At 38.3% G+C, this 24,975-nt stretch overlaps 3 protein-coding genes across 4 annotated transcripts in view; 2 read left to right on the top strand and 1 right to left on the bottom strand.

The window, feature by feature from the left end:
* LOC146485683 (lipopolysaccharide-responsive and beige-like anchor protein) overlaps positions 1–10,999 on the bottom strand; it is a 59,872-nt gene extending 48,873 nt beyond the window's left edge. For both annotated transcript variants that reach the window (XR_014863332.1, XM_085103007.1), the window contains exons 1-13: positions 10,765–10,999; positions 10,402–10,506; positions 8,241–8,367; positions 7,465–7,565; positions 4,520–4,615; positions 3,863–3,984; positions 3,179–3,317; positions 2,944–3,060; positions 2,303–2,449; positions 1,778–1,834; positions 1,230–1,370; positions 227–289; positions 47–129 (exon numbers count right to left, since the gene is read on the bottom strand). Coding sequence is in view for 1 of the 2 variants with exons in the window: in XM_085103007.1 (XP_084959133.1) it covers positions 47–129; positions 227–289; positions 1,230–1,370; positions 1,778–1,834; positions 2,303–2,449; positions 2,944–3,060; positions 3,179–3,317; positions 3,863–3,984; positions 4,520–4,615; positions 7,465–7,565; positions 8,241–8,367; positions 10,402–10,506; positions 10,765–10,989 (1,523 nt within the window). In the remaining variant the exon portion in view is untranslated. The remainder of the gene's footprint in view (positions 1–46; positions 130–226; positions 290–1,229; positions 1,371–1,777; positions 1,835–2,302; positions 2,450–2,943; positions 3,061–3,178; positions 3,318–3,862; positions 3,985–4,519; positions 4,616–7,464; positions 7,566–8,240; positions 8,368–10,401; positions 10,507–10,764) is intronic.
* Positions 11,000–11,502: 503 nt separating this feature from the next.
* On the top strand, positions 11,503–20,039 carry LOC146485685 (uncharacterized). The gene is made up of 8 exons (XM_085103030.1): positions 11,503–11,685; positions 12,716–13,033; positions 13,535–13,790; positions 14,227–14,347; positions 14,850–14,961; positions 15,892–15,927; positions 16,858–17,943; positions 19,218–20,039. Exons 1-7 carry the CDS (start codon positions 11,665–11,667, stop codon positions 17,608–17,610), a joined length of 1,617 nt encoding a protein of 538 aa, XP_084959156.1. The 5' UTR covers positions 11,503–11,664; the 3' UTR covers positions 17,611–17,943; positions 19,218–20,039.
* A 1,261-nt stretch (positions 20,040–21,300) lies between these two features.
* LOC146485686 (uncharacterized) lies at positions 21,301–24,866 on the top strand. The gene is made up of 3 exons (XM_085103066.1): positions 21,301–21,965; positions 23,867–24,032; positions 24,349–24,866. The coding sequence occupies exons 1-3, from the start codon at positions 21,904–21,906 to the stop codon at positions 24,502–24,504; spliced, it is 384 nt and encodes a 127-aa protein (XP_084959192.1). The 5' UTR covers positions 21,301–21,903; the 3' UTR covers positions 24,505–24,866.
* Positions 24,867–24,975: the final 109 nt, after the last annotated feature.

Here is a 24,975-nt window from a genome sequence, read left to right on the forward strand (position 1 = left end):
GAATTCTGCTCGCTCGTACACTGAAAAAAAAATAATCCTTCCTCACCAGATTGCTACTTCAGGAACTTCACTGGCATCTTCAGCTCCTCCCTGAGGGAAATCCAGTTGAGTGAAAAGTGGCAGCAGCATCTGTTGATATTGATAAGCATACATGAAGTTCCTCTGCTGGTGGGAAGGCAGATGTTACAATCACTTAATAATGTACTAAGTTATGAACATGACTGACCTGGATTCCTCCCAGTGAGTGCAGAATGCACTGGAGTGAACGAGTGACAACAGACTGAACTCCCTGCAAAGAATATGGCACATATAAGTCAAGAATATGCCCACATGCAGTACCAGTTACATAAAGAAGTACCTTAAGACCCTGTAATTAATAAGCAGACATCCTTGGAAAAGGTGTCCATTAAAACCGCAAATTACAGGATAGTGGCCAATATCTAATTTTTCCATGATCGTAATTAAATCAATCTATTTAGAGTATAGCAATTTATATTTCTTTTCTTCATATGTTCACTTACTTTCTTTTCTTTCTTTTTTTTAATGTTTGTATGGCTCACTGACAAATTGTACATTTCTGTAAACTGTAATTAATTCTTGTAAATTAGTCTTCTCACTGCCCGCCTAGATTAGCTCTAGCTACTTGCGGGTTAGTGTTGTCTTTGAATTTTATGTTAACCATTTTTGAATAAACTTGAAACTTGAAAACTTGAAAACGTTCCTACAATATAACATAATACTTCACCAAGAATGTAGCTAGGTCATGATGCTCAAACAACTCAGTCAGGGGTTTCAAATGTTCAAATGTTAAGATTTTGAACAGGTAGGCTTGCAAGAGATTAGTGCACCTGGGCAGGATGTTAAACTTGATTTGTCATTTTATGGAAAACATTGGTTGAGATGTTGAAGGAAACCAGGCAAAGTCATGTTTGCAGACAGTTGATTTGCATGGTGCCCAGCCCTTAATGAAATTACTGTTCAGTCCAAACTAGTGCCACAAAAATGTGCATTTGATCCAGCACCCTGCCAATCTCACCCAACCACTATGCTTTCAGGACATTTTCATGAAATCCTCCAAAAAGGTGGGCATCCATATATGCAGTAGGCCACCTACAGATCCTTACAGCAGAACCTTGCCAAGGGACTTTAATTATAAAAGAAAGCCTGCCCATAACCATCGTTTCGCATCTTTTTAAATATTTCTGTGCTCCGTAACATTCACATCTCACCTCCAACATAAGAGCATGTGGTGAGTGGCAGAAGAAGGAATGGTTCTCTGTGGGTGACGCTTCAAGACACAACTGTTGATCACATGCTTTAGGGCTGTACATGAACATGATTACAGAGGACAAGTGGCCTTCATATAACACCTGACAACAGACATGAAGTCAGTACTTAATAAAATAATATTATTATGAATCGTTGTAATCATTTTCTGCTCCAAGCAGTCCAGAAGAATTGAATCGTACAATCTAATTAATTGACTGCAAGAACAGTCCATTTTTTTCCTTGAATCTACTAAAATGCTAACCTTTCCAAGTACCATTTTGAAAAATGAAAGATAATTTATAAAGACATTAGATATTAAGTACAGTCAAACTTCCCATAAGTGGACATTCTTGAGACCATGTTAAAGAATCCATTAAAGAGAATGATGTTCTTGTGGGAGGTTAAAAATGTAACTTATATAATGATTGCATGTGGCTGGGGCCATGACTGAGTATCCATTCATTAACTAGTACAGGTTCAAAAGTGCTGTGAAAGCAAATCAAAGTACCTTTCTGTCCTGTTCTGAGAGAGGAGTATCAATCTCAGCATGAAACTTAAACTGGCCCTAAATTAAAAGCAACAACAATGTTACTACTGGTTATAAAACCCAGTGCGATGTCATACAATTGATGATTTCAAAGTAACTAAATTTTATGAGCACTTGGAACATGTTTGTTCAAGGGGCATCCTCTAACACAATTGCACATATGCGTACACCTGTTGGTACATTCGATTGATTGACTAACTGACTGACTGACTGACTGACTGACTGACTGACTGATCGATCAAAGAACCAGTGTGTGGTTCCAGATAACATTCATACAATGTATCTCCTCCAGAGAAATTATCATTGGAAATTCTGATGAGGAGAGGGTTCACAGAAGCTGGCGTTTTTAAAGCAAACTACATGTACACTAAACATGAAGTGTAATTGTACTTGGGAGAGGTCCAAAAGGAGCCTTCTGCAGGAGGGGTCTGGATATTTTCTAAAATAGTTAGATTTTATTAACTCGATAATTCAAACAGCAGACACCTTGTATCCAGGTCCCAGTCGGTGCATAGCTCCAACAGTCTGTGCACTGAGTGCCTCAGAAAACACATATGCAGCTGCCATCTGACCACAGAACACACTTGTACTGTCAGCTTTGGGTGAAGAACCTATGTAACACTTGTCAAACGGCTGCCAGAGAAAAGAAAAAAATGTTTTGTTAGTAGGAAGCGACAAACTACGATCATGACAATGTCATTATTAGTACACAGTAGACTTCTGGGGCCAGTTGTTCAACGCATGATTAAGCTAGCCCTGGGTCACTGTGAACTTAAATTCCAGTTTAATTAATAGTAAATAAAAGAAAAAGATTAAAAAAGATTGTCCTTGTCCTTTAAATTTAACTTACGACGCTTTTCATTACAAGTCAGAACTGGCTGGCCTGGCCGGTCACTGAGCTGATAAATACTTGTAGAATGCTTTGATTTGCAATAATATTGAAGGATAGCCAAATGCTTGTACTTCAAATTTCTGCAAAATGGCCCATACCATTTTCACAGACAATACAAAAAGCATGTTCTCCATAAATTGGCATATTACATATTGGGCAAAATAACTGGTCTATCACACCAATTATGGTAAATGGAAAGCTCCCTTATAAAGACTCATCAAGTTGTAAAACTTACCTCGTTTGCATGAACAAGGGTTGTTTCTCCCGTAGACACTACTTTCCCATTGACAAAACATCGAATCTCACTGGAGTGAAATCTGTTGTAGACATGCACAACTGTAACCATGTACCACTGAAAAATACAAAAAATCAACAGTCTATAACCTTTATTTTTTAAATGTTTTCCACCCAAAATGCTCATTAACTGGACAAAAATCAATTATAGATTAGATCATCAAATAGGTTGTTACCTTTTGAGGATGAAATTCAAATTTAACCAGATGATGAAGGACTTTGTTGTCACGTTTCCCAGTTTTTACAGCGCATTCTAATACCAACATAGGACCTGAGAAATGGGCGGAATATCCAAGACCTTTTCCAGTCCGAAAACTACAATAACACAAAGACATAAAAAAATTATTTTATTATTAGCAAATTTATATTCAATAATTTCCCCTGTCAGTTGAAATTGAAGATGACTGTAATGTGTGGTATATTTACTGTAACAAACACACCAAATAGGTGCAGAGCAAAGATAATTTATTTAATAACTAGTATGTACTGTATGATCTTACTAGTTAATTGTCATTTCCAAGGCCTTTTATCAAAAAGTTGACTTCTTATGACAAATGTACCATACATGTTGTGGTTTTTTGTGTGTTTTTTTGTTTAAAATTTTTCAAACCAGTTTAATTTTTATTTTCCTTTGTGCAGTATTCATTACCATAATCTGAGACAAAAAAAATAAGAATCAAACTGGTTTGAAAATTTTTAAACCAAGAAAAGTTTGCACTGCAACATACACATAGGTTTTTCCTTTATTTTTGTTTATTTTATTTTTTTGTTGCTAAGTGTCTGTTTCTTTGTTTGTTTGTTTCATTATCATGATGACCAACAGATTAAAACATTCTCCACAGTAATGCATAGCAACTTGCCAGTATAAGTATGGTTTGCACTTCTCAGCATTTGCCAGGTGTGATGTGTCGAGACAAAGCCATGTTGAGAATGTAAAACCTGACTGCAGTGGCCATTTTGAAATGGGTGGTAATGTGATAGCCTGTGAAAAAATCAAAACAACTTAAGTATATAATTTTATCTCAGGTTTCTGCTCAAGTGTCAGGGCCAAGTTGGGCAGGGAATGTACTGGCAAAGCTCAGTTCAAACTCATGGACCAGAAAGAATACCGGATAAGGGTCCTTGGCTGGTGATGTTACAACTTACATATACCAAGGAGGTGCCTCATGCCTGTGCTGAGAGGCGGACTATTGGTGGTTGGCATTATGTCTGGGGTCATGGACTGAAGCAAGGGCAAAATGGCTAATTCAAAGCATAGGGGCCTGGCACTAGTTTGTTGGTGATTTTTGTTTCGCCAGTTATTTAGTCCTTTATTAAGAACAAGAGTATTGTTCTTGGCATAGAACTATTATTGTTTACATATTATTTTTCTCTCATCACAGATGTACAGCATAGCTAGGAGTCCATCCATTTCACAAGGAACAGGCATTTAATTTCAATAAATTATTTCTCCTCACATTAAGATGAGAGGATATAATTTGACAATTTTCAACATTGATATTAATGTAACCACTCACCGCTCCCTCCTGCCCAGAAAAACTGAAATAAACATCAGGTCCACGTTTCTCCAACATCAGCTTCAAGACAGTTAACAACTTCACAGTATGGCAGGGCTGCCAGGAAAGAATGTTACATGGATTGATCAACAACAATAATTGATTTCACCTACAGTTACACTGTCTTCCAACTGAAGGGGTGTCTGGAAAAAAACCCTAAGTGACATCTGATAAATTGTTAGATTCTCCTTCCAAACTGCCTTGTATTGTTCGCTTTTGTGAAACAAAAGGAAAATTTGACCTTACATCAAAAGTCACTTAGGGCCTTATTCTGTGCACCCCTTCTCTTAGTAGTGTTACTTACAGTGTACATCTCTCAGTCCTGAATACTCGTAAAAATAATGGCTGGGTAAGGATTTTGACTGAAAGGAAGTGAGCTGGGAAATAACGTAATCAGAACAATTACAGTGGACGTGTTAATACTGTCTGATATCTTGACCATACACCAGACTGTGGACCAATCCTTGCTGGTATCTTTTACGAACACGAAAAGTGAAAACTAGGAAGGCACTCACACTAGACTCAGGCTCGAATTTGGCTCATGCTTCAGCTAATATTGCCACGCTTTATAGTGGAACATGCACAGCTCTGAACTAATTACTAATAGAAAATGTTCCTCTCATCTCTACTTTTTACGTCAACTCAAGAGATCCGGAGTGGCACCAAGTGAACTGGTGCAATTCTATGTGACATGTATTAGGCCCGTCCTGGAAAACGCAAGTCCTGTATTCCATCGTTCTCTACCAAACTACATTAGTGTAGATTTGGAACAGATCCAAAGAAGGGCATTCAGAATCATCTATCCTGACCTGTCATATAGTGTAGCACTAGAAACAGTTGGCCTACCGAAACTTCATGAGAGGAGAGAAAAGATTTCAATCGATCTGTTTGACAAGATCGTCTGTAACCCCACCCACAGTCTCCATAGCCTCCTCCCTCAAAGGAAGAGTTGTAAATATGCACTGAGACGCAAAAGTGATTTCACTCTCCCCCTATGTAAGACCGAGCGTTTGAAGAACAGTTTTATTTTTAGCCATGTCTATAAGATGTAGATAACTTTCTTATTTTCTCTTTGTTATTATTAGAATGTGTGGTTCCAGAAAATATCCATACCCTCACCACGGAGGGAATTGGAAATTCCAGAGGGGTGGGGGGGGGGGGGGGGGGTCAATGGCCCAGGAAATTCCAGAGGGGAGGAGGGGTGAATGGTTGGATAAGTTTCCAGAGGGTCAACTTCACGTTCATGTCAGACATAGTTGTTCAAAATTGTAACTTACCAACTTAGCAACTTCGTAGATCTTTCTTGAAGACGTAACTTTGTTTAACTGTCTTAAAGAAACCCTTGTTACATTAAAAACATGTTTCCTTTCTCCGAAAAGCCTTTGTAAGCAAAGTAGTCCAAGTGAGACAAGAAATCTTTGTCTGCGTTGCGTGACTCAGTTATTATAAAACTGTTGTTTGTGAAACTTTCTTGCGTAGAAAAATATTGTTCACTGGCTACAATTGAATTTGTATCAATGTTTAAAAGGGAAACTTTTGTATGGCTATAAAGTGAAAGCCCCAATTTTACATAAAACATTGAAATATTTGTTTGTTATTTTTGTATAAAGTTACTGGCAAAGGTCGATTTCCAGGGTCAATTGATCAGTTTGTCAAAACTGACCCGTGTTAAAACTTATTTTGTCCAACATATTTCAACTCAAAGTCCAAAACTATTAACTTAATTTCTATGCCAAAATTCAGCAAAATAGAGCCAATTCAACGTTCTTTTAATGCGTTATTGATCTCATACAAAATTTACATAAGAACGTGAACATGCTAATTTCGTTTTGCAGCTCCATTTCGTCTACGATCTGAAAGGTCAATTTGTCTCCCTGCCCTGCTTTATGCTTACTTTGTCCAAGCTATTCCGATTCAATAGGAAAACTATTGACTAAAATAACTAGACTGAATGATTACCATGAGAAATATTGATTGAGTAGAGCTAAAGCGATAACCCTTTTGATCTCCTACAAATTTGCACAGGAACGTAAACATGACATATGCAAATTAAATGAAAACACATTTTTGCATTGCGGGACTTATTCCAACAATTTAGATTTAAAATCTTCAGCAAAGCTAATGGTAAAGTTTGATGTCAATGACTACAGGTAAATATAAAACACAACAATTATTTCAGTATCAAGAGCTTTTTGGTAAATCTACCGGTGAAATTGAACAGCACACGCGCTCTTCGATAACGCATATTTTCTCCTCGTGTAGGCAGTTCTTGATATCTCTGAAATGTTCACATCAAACTGATTTTTGAGGCGTTCTTTTGAAATAAAACTTTTCCAGAGGGGGGTGGGGGTGTATTCTGTATTTGAGGAATTTCCGAAGGGGTGGGGGGGTTAAAAAAAAACCTCGAAAATGGAAAATCTTGGGGGGTGGGGGGGTCCTATGTGAAATTCCCTCCGTGGTGGGGGTATGGATATTTTCTGGAACTACACAATTTGTACATATCCCGTAATTCAGCTTATGGCTGCAATGGTGTTTATAATAAAGTATCTATCTATCTCATATGGGAGAGGGTGTTGGAGGGAGATTTGGGAATAGTAATCACTCTGGGGCTAATATGCAAGCATTTCATTAAGTGCTTGCAATCAGGCAGATTGGCCAGTCATCAACATGATTTTGCCCGGCTACTTTTGTACTACTCAGTAACGTTTTTTCTTTTTTTCTTTTTCTTTCTTTCTTTCTTTCTCTTTTTTTTGTACACCTGTGAAGATCAACCAATTTCCCTCCTTCTAAAACTCCTGGTAAAAACCCAGACTATGGATGATCAAAATCCAATTTCTCCTTATAATAAGATATTCAATACACCGTACACAGACAGGTAATGAGAAAAGGGATCACTTATAACTTACCCATTTTCCATTCACGCCCTTCAAAGTGGCCAGTAATGTCTTAAGTTCTTTAACAGTGATGCTATAACTGGACAAAATTCCTAACAGCTCCACAAGTTTGTCTGAAAACAAGGAAGTCAAGCCTTTAGTATCCACCAGCAAATAAAATGTTGAATGGTACAATCAAACCTCAATAAATTATTGTACTCAGGTTTGGTTGTTTGGAATGATGTTTCAAATAAATTGATGGCACACGTTTGCATGCTGTGCTGTAACATCAGTCATCTCACTTGACGAAGTGTTTTTAATCCAATTTCCAAACGCCAAGAAAATTATGGGTTTAAAAATTGAGGTACAGCACAGTTTTTTAACAAAGTGTTTGGAAAATGGATTTAACATTTTTTTGAGCATTTACAGTGCGACAAACTCAACCAGGGCCACTGAAAAAACTGACACTCATCATTTTTGATTGGTTTACAAACTACCAAAGCCAGACTCCTTTGTTGTAAACGTGACCTGTGATTGGCTGATCAATGTTGGGTGGCCCCGGTTGAGTTTGTTGCACTGTAATAATATTAAAAGCTTCTCAAATCATAAATAATTCTTGGGGAAATTCAAAGCAAAAGTTCACCCAATTTTATGATACATTTTGAAAAGATCACAATTCAAACTCCTTCATGGTTGCCATAGAAATAATTCCTTTGTTTTCTCTTCATGGATTATTAATACTGGGTTTGAAAAAAGAATTATTAAGTCAACATTAAATATCAAATAATATGTGGAAATTATCTGCTCACCTGCAACAACTTCCCTCTCCTGTGATAGTCGACATAACACTCTTTCAATAAGACCAATTTTGGTGGCTGCTTGCAAGTTAGGAATGCTCTTTCTCAAAATTGCAATGAGCAACCCTAAAATTTCAACCTGTTCAAAGTTAATAAAACAAACAAATCAGCCACAAGATAACAAGTCAATCGGTTTCAAGTTTCAAGTTTTTTTATTTCCACATATTAAGTAAACACAAAGAACAGGAATTAGGGAGAAAGGAATGTGGAGGTGTGCAAACGAAAACCCATGGGACACCTGATCTCTTATCAGTGACACAGGACGGTATACTTGAAAGTTTTGCATGTTGGATGTTGCAAGAACATTAAATTGCTCTTTGGTTTTTACTGTTGGTTTTCCTCTTTTCACCTAAACAGTGGTTATTGCATGTAAAAATTGTACATGCAAAGTAAAACACCATTAATAATTCCCATGGGCAACAAAAAATACTCAAGTTAGTGGGGCTGGTGTTGAATTTCAAGCATCCTGTTAATGTTTTATAAATTATTGTATAAATTATAAATTTGGAATTCTGTTCCAACATCCATCTCAAATATTTCTCCTGTCCTTGCTACTTTCAAAAAACGATTGCACGGTTATCTGCTCTCTTGTCCAGTGACGAGCACACACTTACAAGCCCAACCTTTCTTTTGCTGCATCCTTCTAGTCTCCACTTTATTTTACATTAAAATCATATCAAGAGGAGACCTCAATGTACAAGCCTTTGGCTTCCTGTGGTCTCCTCCCCATTTTGTAAACTAAGTTGTTTTTCAATATTAATTTGTTTGTAATTTATGTAAAAGAGCAATCTATGTAAGTGAAAAAGTGCAATTTTGTAATTATGAATTATTGGCGGTAAATAAAATGTATGCGTGTCTGGGAAAAAATAACAATAACACAGCTGGAAACAACAGATCCAACTGTGCTGCATTTGCTGACTACATATTGGAGAAAGGAAACTTCCTAAGACAGGAAACTTGTGCCAAGACAGAAAGCATGTCTAATAATAATCCGATGAAGTGCAAGATCAGGTTCCCACCTGCCATTTTTCTGTCCATTTTTTTCCCCAAACTGTTTGGAAAATCAGGCTGAAAACTCATCTTAGATTGAAAACCATTTAAAGTTTGAACACATTCCATGGATAAATCAGAAATTTATGAGTTTTTATCCTCTACATGTACCTTTTTTCAACAGTTTTTACAATCTAAATTTAGCAAGTCATAGTTTTAAGACAATTTTGACAAACTTAGATTTATGTCAAGACATGTACAGTCAGTATTCTGTCAGATAAGAGACAGGTTTTTCACTTTCCAATATGAATTTGCCTAATATCGCTACAGGTGAACATTACCAATATCTGTTTCTTTGCATCGATATTTAAGCACTGGAGTTGTACATGTTTGTCACTGAAAACAATCACATAATGATTTTTGCTTAAATTTTGATGTGAATTCATAAACTGAACTTGACATTTTTGTGTACTTGATTTTACTACTGACACTAACTTGAAAATTTAAATTGGCTAGCTAGTACATATAAACAGATTCCACATTCAGACAAAAAAAAACATATTTAATCTTTGCCAGGCAATCAATATAATTAAGCTTAAAGCAAAGCTTACAATTATTTTCTAGGAAAAGAAATAAGATTAATGACACCTGCCATGATTACAAACCAGCTCCTCAAAAAAATACAATAGATGTTAGGTTCATTTCGAGAGCAAAAAAATACAACATATTTCGTCTTCTGTGCTGTATCCTTGACAATGCAGCTAAATTCAGATTTGTCAAAAAACAATCGCCAACGATCGATACAAAAGAGCGCAGAGTAAACTAGCAAAAATGGAGATATCAAAAGATCGAAGATCAAAGATCTTGGATGCATTAAGTCTTGAGTGATCTAAGCGTGCAGTAAAGTAAGTCTTAATTCTTAATGTTGTTCTACCTTTCGAGACTGTGGATGAAATCCCAGCGTGTGACCATTTAATAAAATGAAAGCTGTTTAAGAAATAATTTCCTGTGCTGCAGATCGAGTATAATTTTCTTAAGTGTCAATTGAAGAAAATTTATTCCTTGGCACTGCTGTGAGCTTAAGTTGTTAGAAAAATGTTTATAAATGTAGAGATCTGCCCACCTTTAATGACACATTACAGTGTCCTAGCAATTCCAGTAGTATGATGAGCTCTGATGAATCTTTGATGGTGAATCGTGCTTCGAGGTCAAAAGCTCCATCGACGAGCTAAATATGAGACAAAATTATTAATTAAAATTTTTTTCGTAAATACAAAAAGACATGTAATCAACATACGCTCAAACCATCTGGAAAAATATTTCCGAGTCCTAAAAAAATACATTTTGCTAGTCCAATATCAAATCGCACCCGGCGATCTAAGATCCCTAAATTTAAACTTGTGATCAGGCAAAAATAAGGAGCATAAAGGCAGATTGTATAAAATAAAAGAAACATTTCTTATACAAATAAAAAATATTGCCCTACCGAGTCAAAAACAGTGTCCACAACTTTCTTATAATCGGTTTGGCCTCCAGCCTCCGCTTCGCTCGCTAGTTGGATCAATTGAGCAAGCTTTGTTCTAGCAGCGGCACTCACGCTATTCAGGGATCTCTCTCTATCATGATTCTTCCTTTCACCGCTTTCATTGTTCTTTCTCTCGGGCAAGATTTGTTCGGATTGTAAGTCGCTTATTGCAGGTGAGTCCGCCATGTTGGATCATTTTGAGTGGAAATGCGCATGGTCAGGAGTCCGACCACAGCTTACCCAAGCAACCGACTCGCCATATGCATAAAATTTTTGAAATGTATCTTACAAAGTTTGATTTACAAATAATTCAACGATTTTTCTATTAAACTAAAGAAAAAAATCGTTACTGGCTTACCACTGTCCAGACTCTGTTATTTATTTATTATTATTATTAGTTTTTTTTTTTGGCATTTTTTATTCCCATCTTTGCGCAGGAAAGAATCTAACAGATACAAATCCAAACTGATATTAATTGCTTCGAACCAACGCAACTGACCATACTAAGAGGGAAGAATACACTGGAACCAATAAAACATGGGAACTCTTATTTTTTATGATAAAGTCTTTGTATTTTTCCAGGAGCTTATGGGTCATAAGCTCCTGATTTTTCAAACTTTTTAAAGGGAAAAACCAATCGGTCAAAAATTGGTGTTCCTGTGGCCGGCCTCGCTTTCATTCAGTCAGCTGATCAACAGAGAGCGTCTTGTGTTGCCAAGAGTACGCGAAGCGTGCCTGTAGATGTCGGTAGCGTTTGGTTGTCATTTTTGCCTCTGATTCCTTCATAAATGGTTATCCTGGCCGTTTGGACCATCTTTTGATCATTGTGTGTTGTTTTGGTGAAGATAATTCTTTTCCGAAATGCCTGCACCGCGCTCCAAGGTAAATTAATTAGCACCTACAGCAATGAGTTTCTTGAAGCAGTTGAAGTTGTGATGTTGTTTAGTACATCTTTGAATACTTCATTGATGTAATCGATCGATCATTGCAAAGATCCTTATAAAAGTAACCTTTGGTGGCCCAGCTTGTTCGGTCCTCGAGTTTTCTATTATCCGGTGTTTTCTTTTACTCGTGCAGATAGATGAAGGAGGTCGCGTAGCATATTGATTTCTTGCTGTCTGTATGTCATGTTTACAAAACAAAACTTGTGCTGCCCAACATTGTCAGCTTTTGATCAATATCGCATATGCTTTTAATTTTGAGCTAGGGGTGAGAATATGGTTTAGTGCTTTTAAATGAAGTACCCTACGAAGATTTATTCATTATCTTCCTTTCCATGATGATTCTTTTAAAAATTAAACATGGTGTCTTTGTAATATTATGTCTCCAATAATAATCCGTCATAATTTTGATGTTAACTAATTGGATCATTAATTAAATGACAGATCTTTAAACAGGTTTATTAAATTGATTTTAATTGCTGTTGCATGTATAATTGTACAGTGTTGTAACTGGTGTAATTTTAGGAGTCAGCTTTAAAAATATTTCTGATGAGTGAGCTGGATTACCAAATTGTTTCATATACATGTATTAAACTTTCTGACCAATAAATAATTAATGGCATTACATTAAAATCAACACCATCCCTATAGTTACAGGTAGAACAATATTATTTTGTGTCTCAAAAAACTGTTTCCTTATATTCCTGTGGATTGCATCAATTAAAGCATATACTGTAATAATCAACGATTGTGCGCACAATTTGTGTAGAAATTATCCAACCAACAGACTAGCTTCCAGTAAAGAGTTCAGTGAATTCCCTTTTAGCTTTGCTTATTAAATGCTGCTCTCAACCAAAGAAGATCCAGAACTAATCTTCAACAACATCTTCCTGATCAATTTCTTGCTTTAGAAATGTTTCCTTTAGAGAATATTATCACTCATTGTCTTGTTTTGTTACACACTTCCACAGTGGTACGAATCAGAATACTTATCCAATTACAAAAAATTTCAATCGAGACGTCCAAATACCGTGAAGGGTGAGGTGACAAGATCATTGAGCTATGGCAGCAACAGCAATGGGTCGACACCGAGGGCAGGGCTGCAATCGAGTCAGTTGGGTACTATTCATGAACCTCCACTACAAAGAAAGAGAATGGTGCCATATGAAAAGAACCACAACATCTTCACGACTGTCACAGTAAAGGAACAACCAGATAGAGAGTGGCTGAAAACTGATGGTGAATCGTACAGATCCCGCTCACCTCCAGCAGACAGAAGGCATAAAGAGGTACTGGAAAGAGACCAGTAACCTGGTTAAAATAGCTTCTGCAGGAATTTCATGCTTATATCTATTCAGCAGGGGTTTCATTAAGAGCAGGGTGCTGGGCAAACTGACTGTCTGTATAGCCTGGAGTTTGCCTGGCTGCTTTTAACGCCTCAACCAATTTTTTAAATAGATCAAGACTACACCCAAGTTACCTCTCCCGCCCAGGTGCACAACCCAGTCTTTCCCAATACTCATAAAAATCTTAATGAAACCCCTGTATATGTGTACAGCGTAACCTGGTAGGAGGGGTGAAGTGGGATCTAATGGTGATGGGAGGTGTAAATTAAGCAATGATTTGATACCAAAAAATATACATTTGTCAAAACTATAACTTTATGGAAACATGGAGAAATTTTTTTTTATTATAATTTTTTCTGAAATTATAATATAACACTGCCTCTGATTCTGACAATCTAGTAATTTGTAAATTCTCTTCCTACATCTTGTTGTTTCTATGTTTAGGAGAAGAGCAAAAGAGATACAGTTATTAACAGAAGTGAGACACCAATCCTTGCAGCAGAGAGAAAAGTATTCAAAGAACAACCAAGGAATATTAACAGAACGGTTTACATACCCGACAGAATAAAGAGAAAGAGTACTTATAAAGGAGACTTTGTAGACTACAAGGGAAGATCAAAGACTTCAAAAAGTGCAAAACAAAAGAGCAAACCCAAACAACAGCAAAGTCCGCATAAAATAGTTGGTGGGAACAAAGGAGGTGAGGAAATATATGCACTTTTAGGTAAAAGTAAAGAACAGCTCAGCTCCACTGATGTTTCCCGACAGTCGACCAACAGTCGACCGTCAGTTGGCCAACAATCGGGCAACTGTTGGCCGACTGTTGGTCTACAGTTTTTTCCATAGTGGTAATGATATGTCGGCGGTAACCAAATGAATGTAAGCTTTCTAATATGTACACTTTTGGTAAGTTTTTAAAAGACTGTTGTTTTTGTGCCATGTTATTTTGGTGATAGGTTTCAGGGTGTTTCAGTCAAATTTTTTCCTCTAGCTGAGTATTGGTAATCTGTTGGCTGACAGTCACTCAAGGTGAGCTGTTCTTCACTTTTACCCACCTTTTTTGTCAGGTCTGGAGAAACTTCTTCATTTTATTTCATCAGTTGAAAATTGAGTTGTGAGATACTTTCTTGTTTCAGAAGTGAGCCCTGATCGTCTCCCTCCAGCTGGTATTCGCAGTGCTACAAGCATTGGAGACGCCAGACTGCTGAAACCTTCAGATGACTCACAATACATGAGATCACCAGAACGTGAACAAAAGTAATTAATACTATTTTAATTTTGTATTAATTTTTAGTTCAAGTGGGAGTAAGAGGGCCCCAGAGGGGGGGGAGGGGGGGTGGGGTATTTTGGGTTTCTCAGGTATTATTAACCCCACTTTTCCAGCCTCTGTTTTTCCATCTTCCTGGCCCACCTTAAATTTACCAAAGTCAAAGTACAGTCAACTCTCGCCTTGCAGACACCTCGCTATTACGGACACCCCAATAATGCAGACAGCAGCTAAATCCCCGGCAAATATAAATTACAGATGTTTGACTGAAATAAATTCACAGACTCTCGCTATTAAGGACACTTAACTCGCAGTCCTCGAGGGTGTCTGCAATAAAGAGAGTTGACTGTATCTGCATAGGAAATCAAAGGACTTGTGTATATTATTGTGTAGTGTGTACAATTCTGCATTCTTTAGCAATTTTTTTTTTTGATAGAATAACATTTATATGTATACTTTCTTAATTATTGCTGCTTTTCCTCGCTGTATCAGGGTCTTCAACACAGAGTACACAAGTCGCTATGCTCAACCAGTGAAATTCAAATATGTTGATGGTCTGTGGTTAGAAACTCCTGTTAATGCTGGGGCAACATACGACGTAAAGGTTAGTCAAGGAAAAAGCAATCACATAATGTGAAAAGGGTCAATGAAAGAATGAAAAAATTAAAAGAAAACAACGATAAAATAATACCTAAAATTTAATGAATTGAGCAAAAAGTCAGTTAAGGATGGTGCCTACTAAATAAAGAATTTTTTTGTGTTGTTTATGACTATGTGGGGAAGGCAGATCTTAGCAAGGGCTATTGAAATCCAAAACGAAGATTGGAGGTAACCACGCATTTTTAGAGATAATTAAGCAACAATTATTCTAAAAAACCAGTGAAATGCAAAGCAATGTTTTTTTTTTAAGTTGAAGCTTTATTAAAATTATCTCTGAAAAATGCATGGTTACCCTAAATTTTCTTTTTTGGATACCAAGAGCCCTTGCTAAGTTCTGCTTTCTTCGCATAGTTTTAAATTAAACTGCACAAAAATATCCCAGGCCTGTATAATTTGGTAGGCACCACCCATAGGAAACCGGAGTATCTTGAGATGCGCAGAACATATGAGCAGTAACAAAAGTAGACACATCCTTAAATGGTGCCAATTAAATAATACATTTACACTGACCAGCATTTATCATTTAATGGACAAACTAAGATTTCATCCATTAAAGTTCCAGTGAATTGTGGCAAAATTAGGCAGTAAAATGGCACCCAAAAGGCAAAAAATCATGCAACATGTAATTCATTAAAATAACGCAAAAAATGCCCAGGCATGCAATTCACTGCATAGTGATAATAGTAACAGCCAGGAAGAAAGCATAGGAAGAATATATATAAGAATATAGGAAGAAAACAGACAGCAAGAAACGGTTTTTCATATTTTCTTGGTTTTTTTAATGGTTTTGTACGTTTTTATCGTTTTAATGTGAGAATCTTTATGTAGCTGGGTTCCTGCTCATAATTATTCCTGCTTTTAATTAATGTTTTAGGAGAACAAGAAAAAAACACCTGACTGGTTTACTCAGGTATGTGGAAGTTTCACATGGCTGACACATTACATTTGATAGTTTAATCAGTTTGAAGACCCTCGCAGAAAAATGTCGTCAGATCAAGACAGTGATTAGACTGTTCACAGCCCCCTATTTTTCCGTGGGATTCTCGAGACTACAAGGCTTCGATGGCTTCATCTTGTGCGAGTGTGATCTGGGGAGAGTGTCTAAACTACCAAGGGGGGAAGGAGTGGGGTAGTTTGGACACTCTTCCCAGATCATGCTCGCTTTTACAAACCAAGATGGCGGCAACTCCATCGAAGCGTACCAGTCTCGAGAATCCCACAGAAAAATAGGGGGACTGTAAACAGTCTAGACAGTGATCATTGTTGGCATGTGGGCAGGCTGTGCTCTTGTCTCATGATCAGTCGCTTGGTGGTGGGATGTAGTCGAAATTAAAACCATCGAGCAGTGCCAGACAAGTCTGGTACTATTAATTATAAAGTCTTTGACTATCCCAGCCACCTTGCGCATTAGAAACCATTATAAATCTTTTTCCAACCACCAGCGTCTATCTTTGCATTGCAATATCTGCTGGGATTTTCTGTTCAGTGTATTTTTTTTTGCCCCATCTACACTATACATTGCAACCATGTCAATTCACAGTCAAATTTTGTACCCCCCTCCCCTCCCTAAATACTAAAATTTTATAATGTCTACACCTTTTCGTATCCTAAGAGGGTGCATAAGGTACCCCTTTGGGGTGAAGCCTCATCTCCCCCCCCTCCCCCCCTCCCCCCCCCCCACTTCCCCTCTTCCGGTTCTTGCTCGTACAGCAAATTATATGATATTTCATACATGTGGTATATTGTTGTAACACAGCCCCTGACTGTTCACACCACGCGCGAGAACGTCACTTATCGTGCGAGAGTCTCACACGTCTGATAATGCGTTCTTGTCTCTCAGGCATTGGACCGTCGTAATGAAGCATATGGCTACTCTCAACACGCACGAGGCACACACTTCTCGCGCGAAAGTCTCGACGAGATGAACAGAGAGCAGGCGGAACGAGCGAGCTCTCGCTCCGAGTCGCAGCATTCTTATTCCCCAGCCGAAGAAAGGAGCCGGGGCAAAGAAGTAAAGCCGCGTTACCGCACGAGGAGCTCCTCACCACCACGAAGGCGCGAAGCTTGGGCCGAAGATCGGGCGCGCTCTCCGAGGGAATCGGATGACAGGCGAGTAGAGACGAATTCCGAACATGACGAAATGGTCCTCGAGCGAGGCCGATCCCCGACTCCAGAGCTTCGGGATACGAGAATCTCCCGACGACACCACCTTGATTTGACGACGAATATCTTGAATGACAGCTTTGAGAAATCTCTGTCGATTTCTGATCAAAGGAAGCCTCGTTCGCGTGACGGCTTTGCTCCTCCACCGAAGGAAGAAAGAGAGCTAAGACCAGCCAGTCCTGCCTCTAGTATTGGATTAGGCGATGATGCAAGATCCTACACCCCTCCACGCAAGGTGCAGGAGAGATCCCCTCCGGAGCCCCCTGGGGTCAGTCCAGTAGCTACCTTGGAGGGTAGAGAAGGGAGAAGAGATGATGATGTACTCTCCGTATCAGCCATGTCAAGTCGAGCGTCCACGGCTTCCGAGACACTTGAACGGGCAAGAAAACGGCGAGACGAGTTTTGGAAAAGAGAAAACGCCTCCAAGTAGGACTATCGACGACTATCAAAACGAACACCTTTAACAGAACTTATAGACCTGTTTAGCTTTGTAAACACAGTGAAGTCGAACCTTTCTGCAACGGTTGGCTTTAGGCAGAATTTATTAGAATCTGTAGTAAAATGGCTTGTGTCGAGAGCTTTATATTAAAAAGTTAATGGATCGACGGTCGAGACCAAAATAGGCAGGTGGCTGCCCCCAGAGAGAGCGCATGTCGGAAATTTTAAAGTGAAAATCAACAACGTACCAGATTCTTGTTTCGTGGTTGCGATTTAAGTTCATTTTCGCCCCCAAGAAAACCTCCCAATTCTCGCAACTGGTTACGTCTTCTGATATCCTTTTTAACTCGTGAATGCGCGCATGCGCAATGAACGAGTTATAGCGATAGCTGGCTTTTGACTTGGTCGATCAGTCGGTCGGTTTTGTCGTTAACTTTCGGGCGTGCGCAGTGAGTGAGTTTCAAATTCAATTAGTGGGAAAAACACGCGAACATTTATTGTTCACGGCGCATCAGGAAATTCTTATTCAATATGTAGAGAATAATTTGACGATCATTTAGTGCAAGAATGGAGATTGTTCGTTCAATCTGAGCAAAGTTACAAGTTTTTTTCAGTTTTTCAGAAAGTCCGGGGTCGTAAACTCAATTAGTGAAAAAAACAAACGTGAAAATTTTTTTTCACGACGCGTCAGAATTCTCTCATTCATTCTGTAGAGAATAATTTGACAATCATTTCAGTGTAAGAATGGAGATTTTTCGTTGAATCTGAGCAAAGTTATAGGTTTTTTTCGTTTTTTTCTACAAAGTGCAGTTTCTTTTATGAATTAAAAATAATTTAATTTAGAAATAATTTAATTAAAAATAATTTAATTTGTCAGTTTTCACGCGAAAGCGGAACGTGCCATGTCACGCATCATTGACGTCGTAAACAAAATTATGCAAATTTCTGGTGAAATGAACACTTTAAGATCTTGTCAGCTTTCATAGAGGTTTCACAGGGGAAAAATGTTTCATTTTCGAAATTTACAACTGGTAATTTATGGGAAAGCAAAAGGACGCAGTCGATAAATAATTCTTATTTAGCAAGAGCTTATCATAGTTCATTATTTTTACTTGAGGATTGCGTGGACTGAACTCCAAAGGAAAAATTTCACGCATTTATGTCGGGCATGAAATGTAATGCGATACTTTGCTGAACATATTTCCCTTTGTGAGATCGGCTTGCCCTACAGTAATTTTGTAATTTTAATTCCCAAAAAAACTTCACTTGCCCATCGGGCAAGTGATGGTTAGAATCCACTAGCCCGATCGCGAAATCCAGTAGCCCCGGACTATCGGGGACACGAATTTGCATGACGTAGCTGCACATGGCGTGCTCCTATGAACTTTGAATAAAAAAAACACGTGATTTTTTTTAATCGGCGCATCAGAATGATCGGCTTATTCAATCTGTACAGAATAATTTGACAATCATTTTAATAGTACAAGAATGGTCATTTTTCGTTACGTAATCGGGCAAAGATATAATTTCTTTTAGCTTTTGAGGAAGTTTCCGTAGCCGTCTAAATTTCAATTACTATGTGTCATCTGCATTCACGAGTTGGCTCACAGGAGCCTTTGATCTCTAACTAACACCATAGAAAGAAGCAGGATAACCCAAACGGGGGTGGGGTCGTTCAGGATCGTTAACACCATAGGGCGTACCAAAGCATGATTTGTGACCACTGAAAGTCACGATGCGTTTCCCCTCCCCCCTCTTCCTCCCCACACACATACTCCTCCACCAAAGCTGGAAGGTTCGACTTGGGAGTTTAACTGTTAACTGAAGCTGTCGCGATCGATCTGCGCTCTTAAAAAAAAAACAGAAAAGAAACGTTTTTTAACTATTGACAGAGCCTTTTGTTGTTGGTGTTTTTTCCCCAACCGATTAAGTTTTCTTTTCTGTCCTTTCCCTCCACACCGTGTTCTTGTGAAACAAAACTGAAGACGAAAAAAGGAAAAACAACTTTTTATTTGTATATAGTGCTTTTATCATCTTTTTGATACCTTTAACGGAGGAATTGAATTCTTAAAATCCCTATCACTTTACGACGAGTTCTCGCAAAACAAACCAAAAGTAAAAAAAAAAAGATTGAAACATTTTGAGCTTATATTTATGGACAGTCATTTTTCTTCTTTCTTGGGACCTTTGACGTAGCTTTCTTTTATCGCTTCTGTATTTTTCATTTTAGATGCGATTTTTTAAGAAGACTGAATTTTTATCTTTTTGATAGTGCTTATTTTCATCTTGTTGTATTTTGTCCTTTGGAAGCAACTATTGGAACGGTCGTTTCAGACTCCATTTGTGCTTAAGTCTAGACCACACTGTGTTTATATTGTGTACTGCGATAATGAGGATTAAAGCTTCGGGTGTCACATGAAACCAGCTGTCTTGCCTTGACTTTTCATCTGAAACTTAACATTAGTGCTTGAGAGCTAGCGCTCTGCCATGAAGGTTATGAGTAACTAGCCGTGTGTTAAGTTTACGTTTTGATAACTAAAATTAGAGCGTGCGATGTCAATTTGCTCGAGGCATCTTCTTGGGTTTTATCACTAGAGTAAACAGAAGTATTAACTTCATAAAGCAATTTCTAAAGAGAGAGCTCTCGAGAGAGTGAAATACAAACAAAAAAACTAATCTCTTAACAGCTAATTGCATATCGATTTCGTGCAATTAGCGCCATTCGGTGAATAAATAAACATCGCAGCGCATTAAAAGGTGTTGTAAACCTCGCGGTACGAGGAAAATTCGTATATGATTCCAGGTAAAACGAGAAAGCGAAATGAAGCTTTCTTCTTGTAGCCTACCACATCTTTACCAAGTGAAAACAGACCACGCTAACTTAGCTTCTGCAAAGAAAGGAAACTTTTCAAGAAATCCAATGACAGGTATGCACTATGGTGGAACGTTTCAGTGCAGTAAGCTACACTACGCTGCCCGCTATATAGAATACCACTACTTCTTTCCGCTCTAAACTCACCATAGCTCGGACAGAATAACCCCTGTGATAGTGGGGACACTGTAGGCTTTGTTTGACCAACTCACACTCTCTCAAGAATTTGTTTTGTAGGATTGTTTCTTTTGCTTGCTCGCGGGAACGGCAGCCTCCTTTAGTTATAATTCTTAAAGTTAAACTCGTAATTCTTTAAAAACTTTGAAGCATTCAATTCAAATTGTTACAGTGTGAGACATGTGGTTTGAATTACTGTATTCATATGAGAATTAAAATGTCTTAACCTCTGAAATTTTCGCAGCCTACAACTGAATTAACTTGCAAACGTTTACACTCATTAAATCAGATGATGTCCTGGTAAACATGCAAGCAGTCCATGTGTTTTTAGTTTCATTAAGTTCTCACGAATTTCGAAGGTGTTCCAAGGCCCAAAAGAAATTTGGAATGAAAGTTCACTAAACAATTTACTAGAGTTAGAACTCTTGGCTCTCATTTGATTGTCAGTCGTCATAAGTTCTCATCGACTCTCCTTTGTCTCTTAAAACTTTTAATCTGTTCAAATTTCCAGCTACAAGCAACTGGAAATCTGGAATTCAAACTTTTGATCAGCTTGACTTCGACGGCCTAACATTTCATGGGTTCTTAGCTTCCAATAATTCAGCTATGTCTTTTATATTTCCAATAACAGAGTTGAATTCCTTGCCTTGAAATCAGAAAGCATGGACGGTCATTTTTGAAGACTAGTGTAGCACTGAGAAACATTTCTAAACAGAATTTCGCAAACATCGCGAAAAGTGTTCACTTGGAGAACTTAAATCCAGATTTCTCCTTGCAGCTTGGAGATTGCTAGACAAAGATTTCGGCTGTTTTAATTAATCACAAACCCATGTACTGAGCCATATAAAATTTGTATTTTAGCAGCACGTTTCTCCATTTCTCCATTTCTAAATTATGAAAGGCAAGGACAACTAGTCTAGTAATTAGGAATATCAGTGAAGTGGCACCTGATAATTTAGTACTAAATTTGATGTAATCGAATCTTCAACAGCGACATTTAAGATCGACAAACTCCCAGTGATTCAGTCCAGTGTTTTGCACGACAACATCGGAATGACAGGAAAATGCCATCCCACAGAAAAAATCGAAGGTAAAGTATTTTATTAACGCAGTCACTGGCGGACAAAGTTCTGATGCTTTGTAGCTTGTTTGGGATGGCTTTAATGTTGTACTCTTTAACATCCGACAGGCAACGAATTATGTGTCCCCAAAATACAAGTCCCTTCAGTTGCCCCCATGACTACCACGTTCAGAGAAAGCTATCGCGGGGAGTTCGGCCCTCCTGCTCCAAGCACGAGGTAGGCACTCTATGTATACAGCTATTTCAATTAACGTTGACGGATTCAGTAAAAGTCTCGACCTTGCGAGACAAGACCGAAAGGTAGAGTGTCTTGCTGTAAATCGTTTTTAATTCGACTGTGATCAGTTTCACGGTTGCTAGTGCCATAGGATGAAAATATCATGAGCATTTGCCTCTGTCACTCTATGATGTATTTTCTGTAGGGGTGAGCCATCGCTGAGCTGGGTGATCATGAATTGTTATTAAATCAACCATATCATGATCACCTTGCGGCCTTTATATATGCTTAGGCTTTCCAACGAAAAATAGCCGTATTCAGACTTATTGGATATGTCGTCTATTCCCAAGATTTTATCCCCGGAATCGCTGGACTCCAAAACACGGAAGTTTAGTTTAGTTCTGAGGAAGTTCTGGGTGGTAACAAGCACAGGGACCACTGTAATTGGCCTTAGCTGTAGTGTTTTCGCAGCCAGTTTGTTTCCTTTTTTTCGACGTTGTATCTGTGTAATTCGTTTTTCTTTTTTGTAATTTCTAATTTTCTAACTTTTAATTTGTGAGAATGATGTATTATTCAGTAAGTGACACAGGTAAACTCGAAAAAAAAATCCAAGTGCTACTATCAGGAGTCGAACCTATCACCTTTCGATTACTAGTTCGGATGTTCTACCACTGAGCTACAGAAGACTCATGGGAGCTAAGGCCATTAAACTAGGTTCATGGGACAAACATCCTGCATACTGCTAGGACTGGAATTTCACGTGTGGCATACGCGCAGTGGAATAAATGTGATGGAGCATTTTAAGCCTGGTGAATAAATGAGAATGATGTATTATTCAGTAAGTGACACAGGCACACAAATTCTCGTATGGCAAAGCTAAATAAAATAAAGTATAAAGGCGGGTGGTGGGCATCAATAGCGCTACAAAAGTGCGTGCAACAAACTCCTTGGGTCACTTTGACTAGTTTTGATAATTTGGTTTTATTTATTGAGCTTTGCCTTGAAATAGCTACACAAAAGACACTCAGGAAGGGGAGCCACTACAGCAAGAGCCAATTACTGTGGCCCCTTTACGTTTAAAATAATACATAGAAACTGTGAGAAGACTTGTATGGGTTCGTTTGGATAGACGGACGGACATCGTGCCAACGAATAAGTTCCATTTTAAGGCATTTCCTCGGAGTAGCGAAGCTGTTGTTTAATCGTTTTTACCTAAAAGAGTATTTCCTATAAACTGACTGTCGGGAAATACACTTATTGATGGTTTGCATGTGACGTCATGGTGGCCTTGTTGGTGTACAGGAACAATAACATTGATATTTTTCTCCTCTGGGAGTTAACTTCTATTTTTATGCAAACTTTGTGAACAAACTTTCTTATGTTTGTTTTTTCACCAACATGGCGGCGATGCAATCTACCTATTCCATCCATTTACCCAAACGATCCCATAATTCCTCACTCGTACCAGTCTCCCTGCAGTTTCTGAAGTCTCGTACCAGTCTCCCTTAGTTTCTGAGGTCTTGTACCAGTCTCCCTGTAGTTTCTGAAGTGGGGAATTGAACTTTTTCATTGCCCTTGACAGTTCTTTAATTTGCGTCAAAGGTTACGTTTAACACATTTGATGCCCATCGAAGGTACCTTTGTACACGGTAAACAAAAGCAACAATTGACAGTACTTTTTCCTGCATTTGATAATTAACAACCAAAAGCGACCTTTGACTATATCACAGACGTCCACGGCCGTATCTTTATTAAGATATGAAAGGTCAGTCTGTACAGACGATTTGAATAAAAAAAACCAATTTGGTATATTTCTATATGAGATTCCCCCAGTAGCAGTTGTAAATATGTTTTCTTATCAAGGACTTCACAAAACCAAATCAATCGCACTTATTTCACAGACGCAGAGAAACCTTGCCAGACCCTTTCAGAGTAGGGTCGTCCTCTTATAGCTTGGATTTCGGCGCCAAGCCTCTGAGAAAACGCACACCACCAAGAGTACGTCAAGGAAATATCCTGAACTCATATCCTGGAAATGTTCTGTATCCTTACACGCTACCAGAGCAGGTAGGTGATCCTTGAATGAAACCTGTATATGCCAAAGCCAATCGTAGATGATCAACGGCTCTTCCAAATTTGGAGCCTGAAAAAGGAGTTAAGGACAGTAACTACTTTTATTACTGCGCACACGTTCTGTGCATCTCGAGATAGTCGGCTTTCCTATGGGTGGTGCTTGCTAACACAGGGACATTTTTGCACGGTTTAAAACTATGCGGAGAAAGCAGAACTTAGCAAGTGCTCTTGGTATCCAAAAAGATTAAATGCTTACTTGTTGGGTTATTTTGTTTCACCAACTATCAATGATCTTGTTATTTATTCGTAGGTGATCACAGTATGGAAGCCGTTTCCAGTTCAGAAGTCAGACAGCGATAAAACGGACGAAATTCTAGCGAGAATTGTGAGAAGGATGTACCGCACTTCATACCAGTTTGATTTTACGAAGTCAGGAACCCCTGTAATTCCGGATTGTTCCCTCTAACTCCCCCTTAAGCTGCTTAAGATCCAAGTGATGATTGACTTAAACTGTTCCGGGACGAGATGACAGGTCGAATTATGCGAAAATAAACATAGCCCCTTCCTAGTATTGGAAGAAATGACTGTTCGGTAGCTTTCAAAGTGTTGTTAAAGTTATATCCTGAAGCTAAATTCTAGCTTCCCTCTCAGACGTTCTTTTGGCTCGTCACGCAATCTCTCGGGAAGATTGCGTGACGAGCCAAAAGAGGGTCTGTGAGAGAGACTAACCAGATTTACGAAGCTCTATCTAAACGTAGCCTAAGTCAGTATTGTTTTTGAACAATCATGTTGTCATTCCGACAATGGGCTTTTGCTTAGAAACAATTAACTTTAAAAAACAGAAGTAATTGCATTATTGCTTGATAGTTAACAGTTTTGGCGCTTTTTAACAAATTCAGTTATTCCTTCCAAGCAAAAAGTCAATGCACAACGAACG

This window comes from Pavona decussata, unplaced genomic scaffold, assembly GCF_977016875.1.
Source record: "Pavona decussata unplaced genomic scaffold, jaPavDecu1.1 SCAFFOLD_25, whole genome shotgun sequence".
Classification (NCBI taxonomy): Eukaryota; Metazoa; Cnidaria; class Anthozoa; order Scleractinia; family Agariciidae; genus Pavona; species Pavona decussata.

Excerpts from the sequence above, each read along its gene's own strand:
- LOC146485685 (XM_085103030.1), top strand. The coding sequence starts at position 11,665 with ATGCCTGCACCGCGCTCCAAG. Across the intron at positions 14,348-14,849 it reads TCACCAGAACGTGAACAAAA|GGTCTTCAACACAGAGTACA; the intron begins GTAATTAATACT and ends TCGCTGTATCAG. Across the intron at positions 15,928-16,857 it reads CACCTGACTGGTTTACTCAG|GCATTGGACCGTCGTAATGA; the intron begins GTATGTGGAAGT and ends CTTGTCTCTCAG.
- LOC146485686 (XM_085103066.1), top strand. The coding sequence starts at position 21,904 with ATGACTACCACGTTCAGAGAAAGCTATCGCGGGGAGTTCGGCCCTCCT. Across the intron at positions 21,966-23,866 it reads CCTCCTGCTCCAAGCACGAG|ACGCAGAGAAACCTTGCCAG; the intron begins GTAGGCACTCTA and ends CTTATTTCACAG. Across the intron at positions 24,033-24,348 it reads CTTACACGCTACCAGAGCAG|GTGATCACAGTATGGAAGCC; the intron begins GTAGGTGATCCT and ends ATTTATTCGTAG.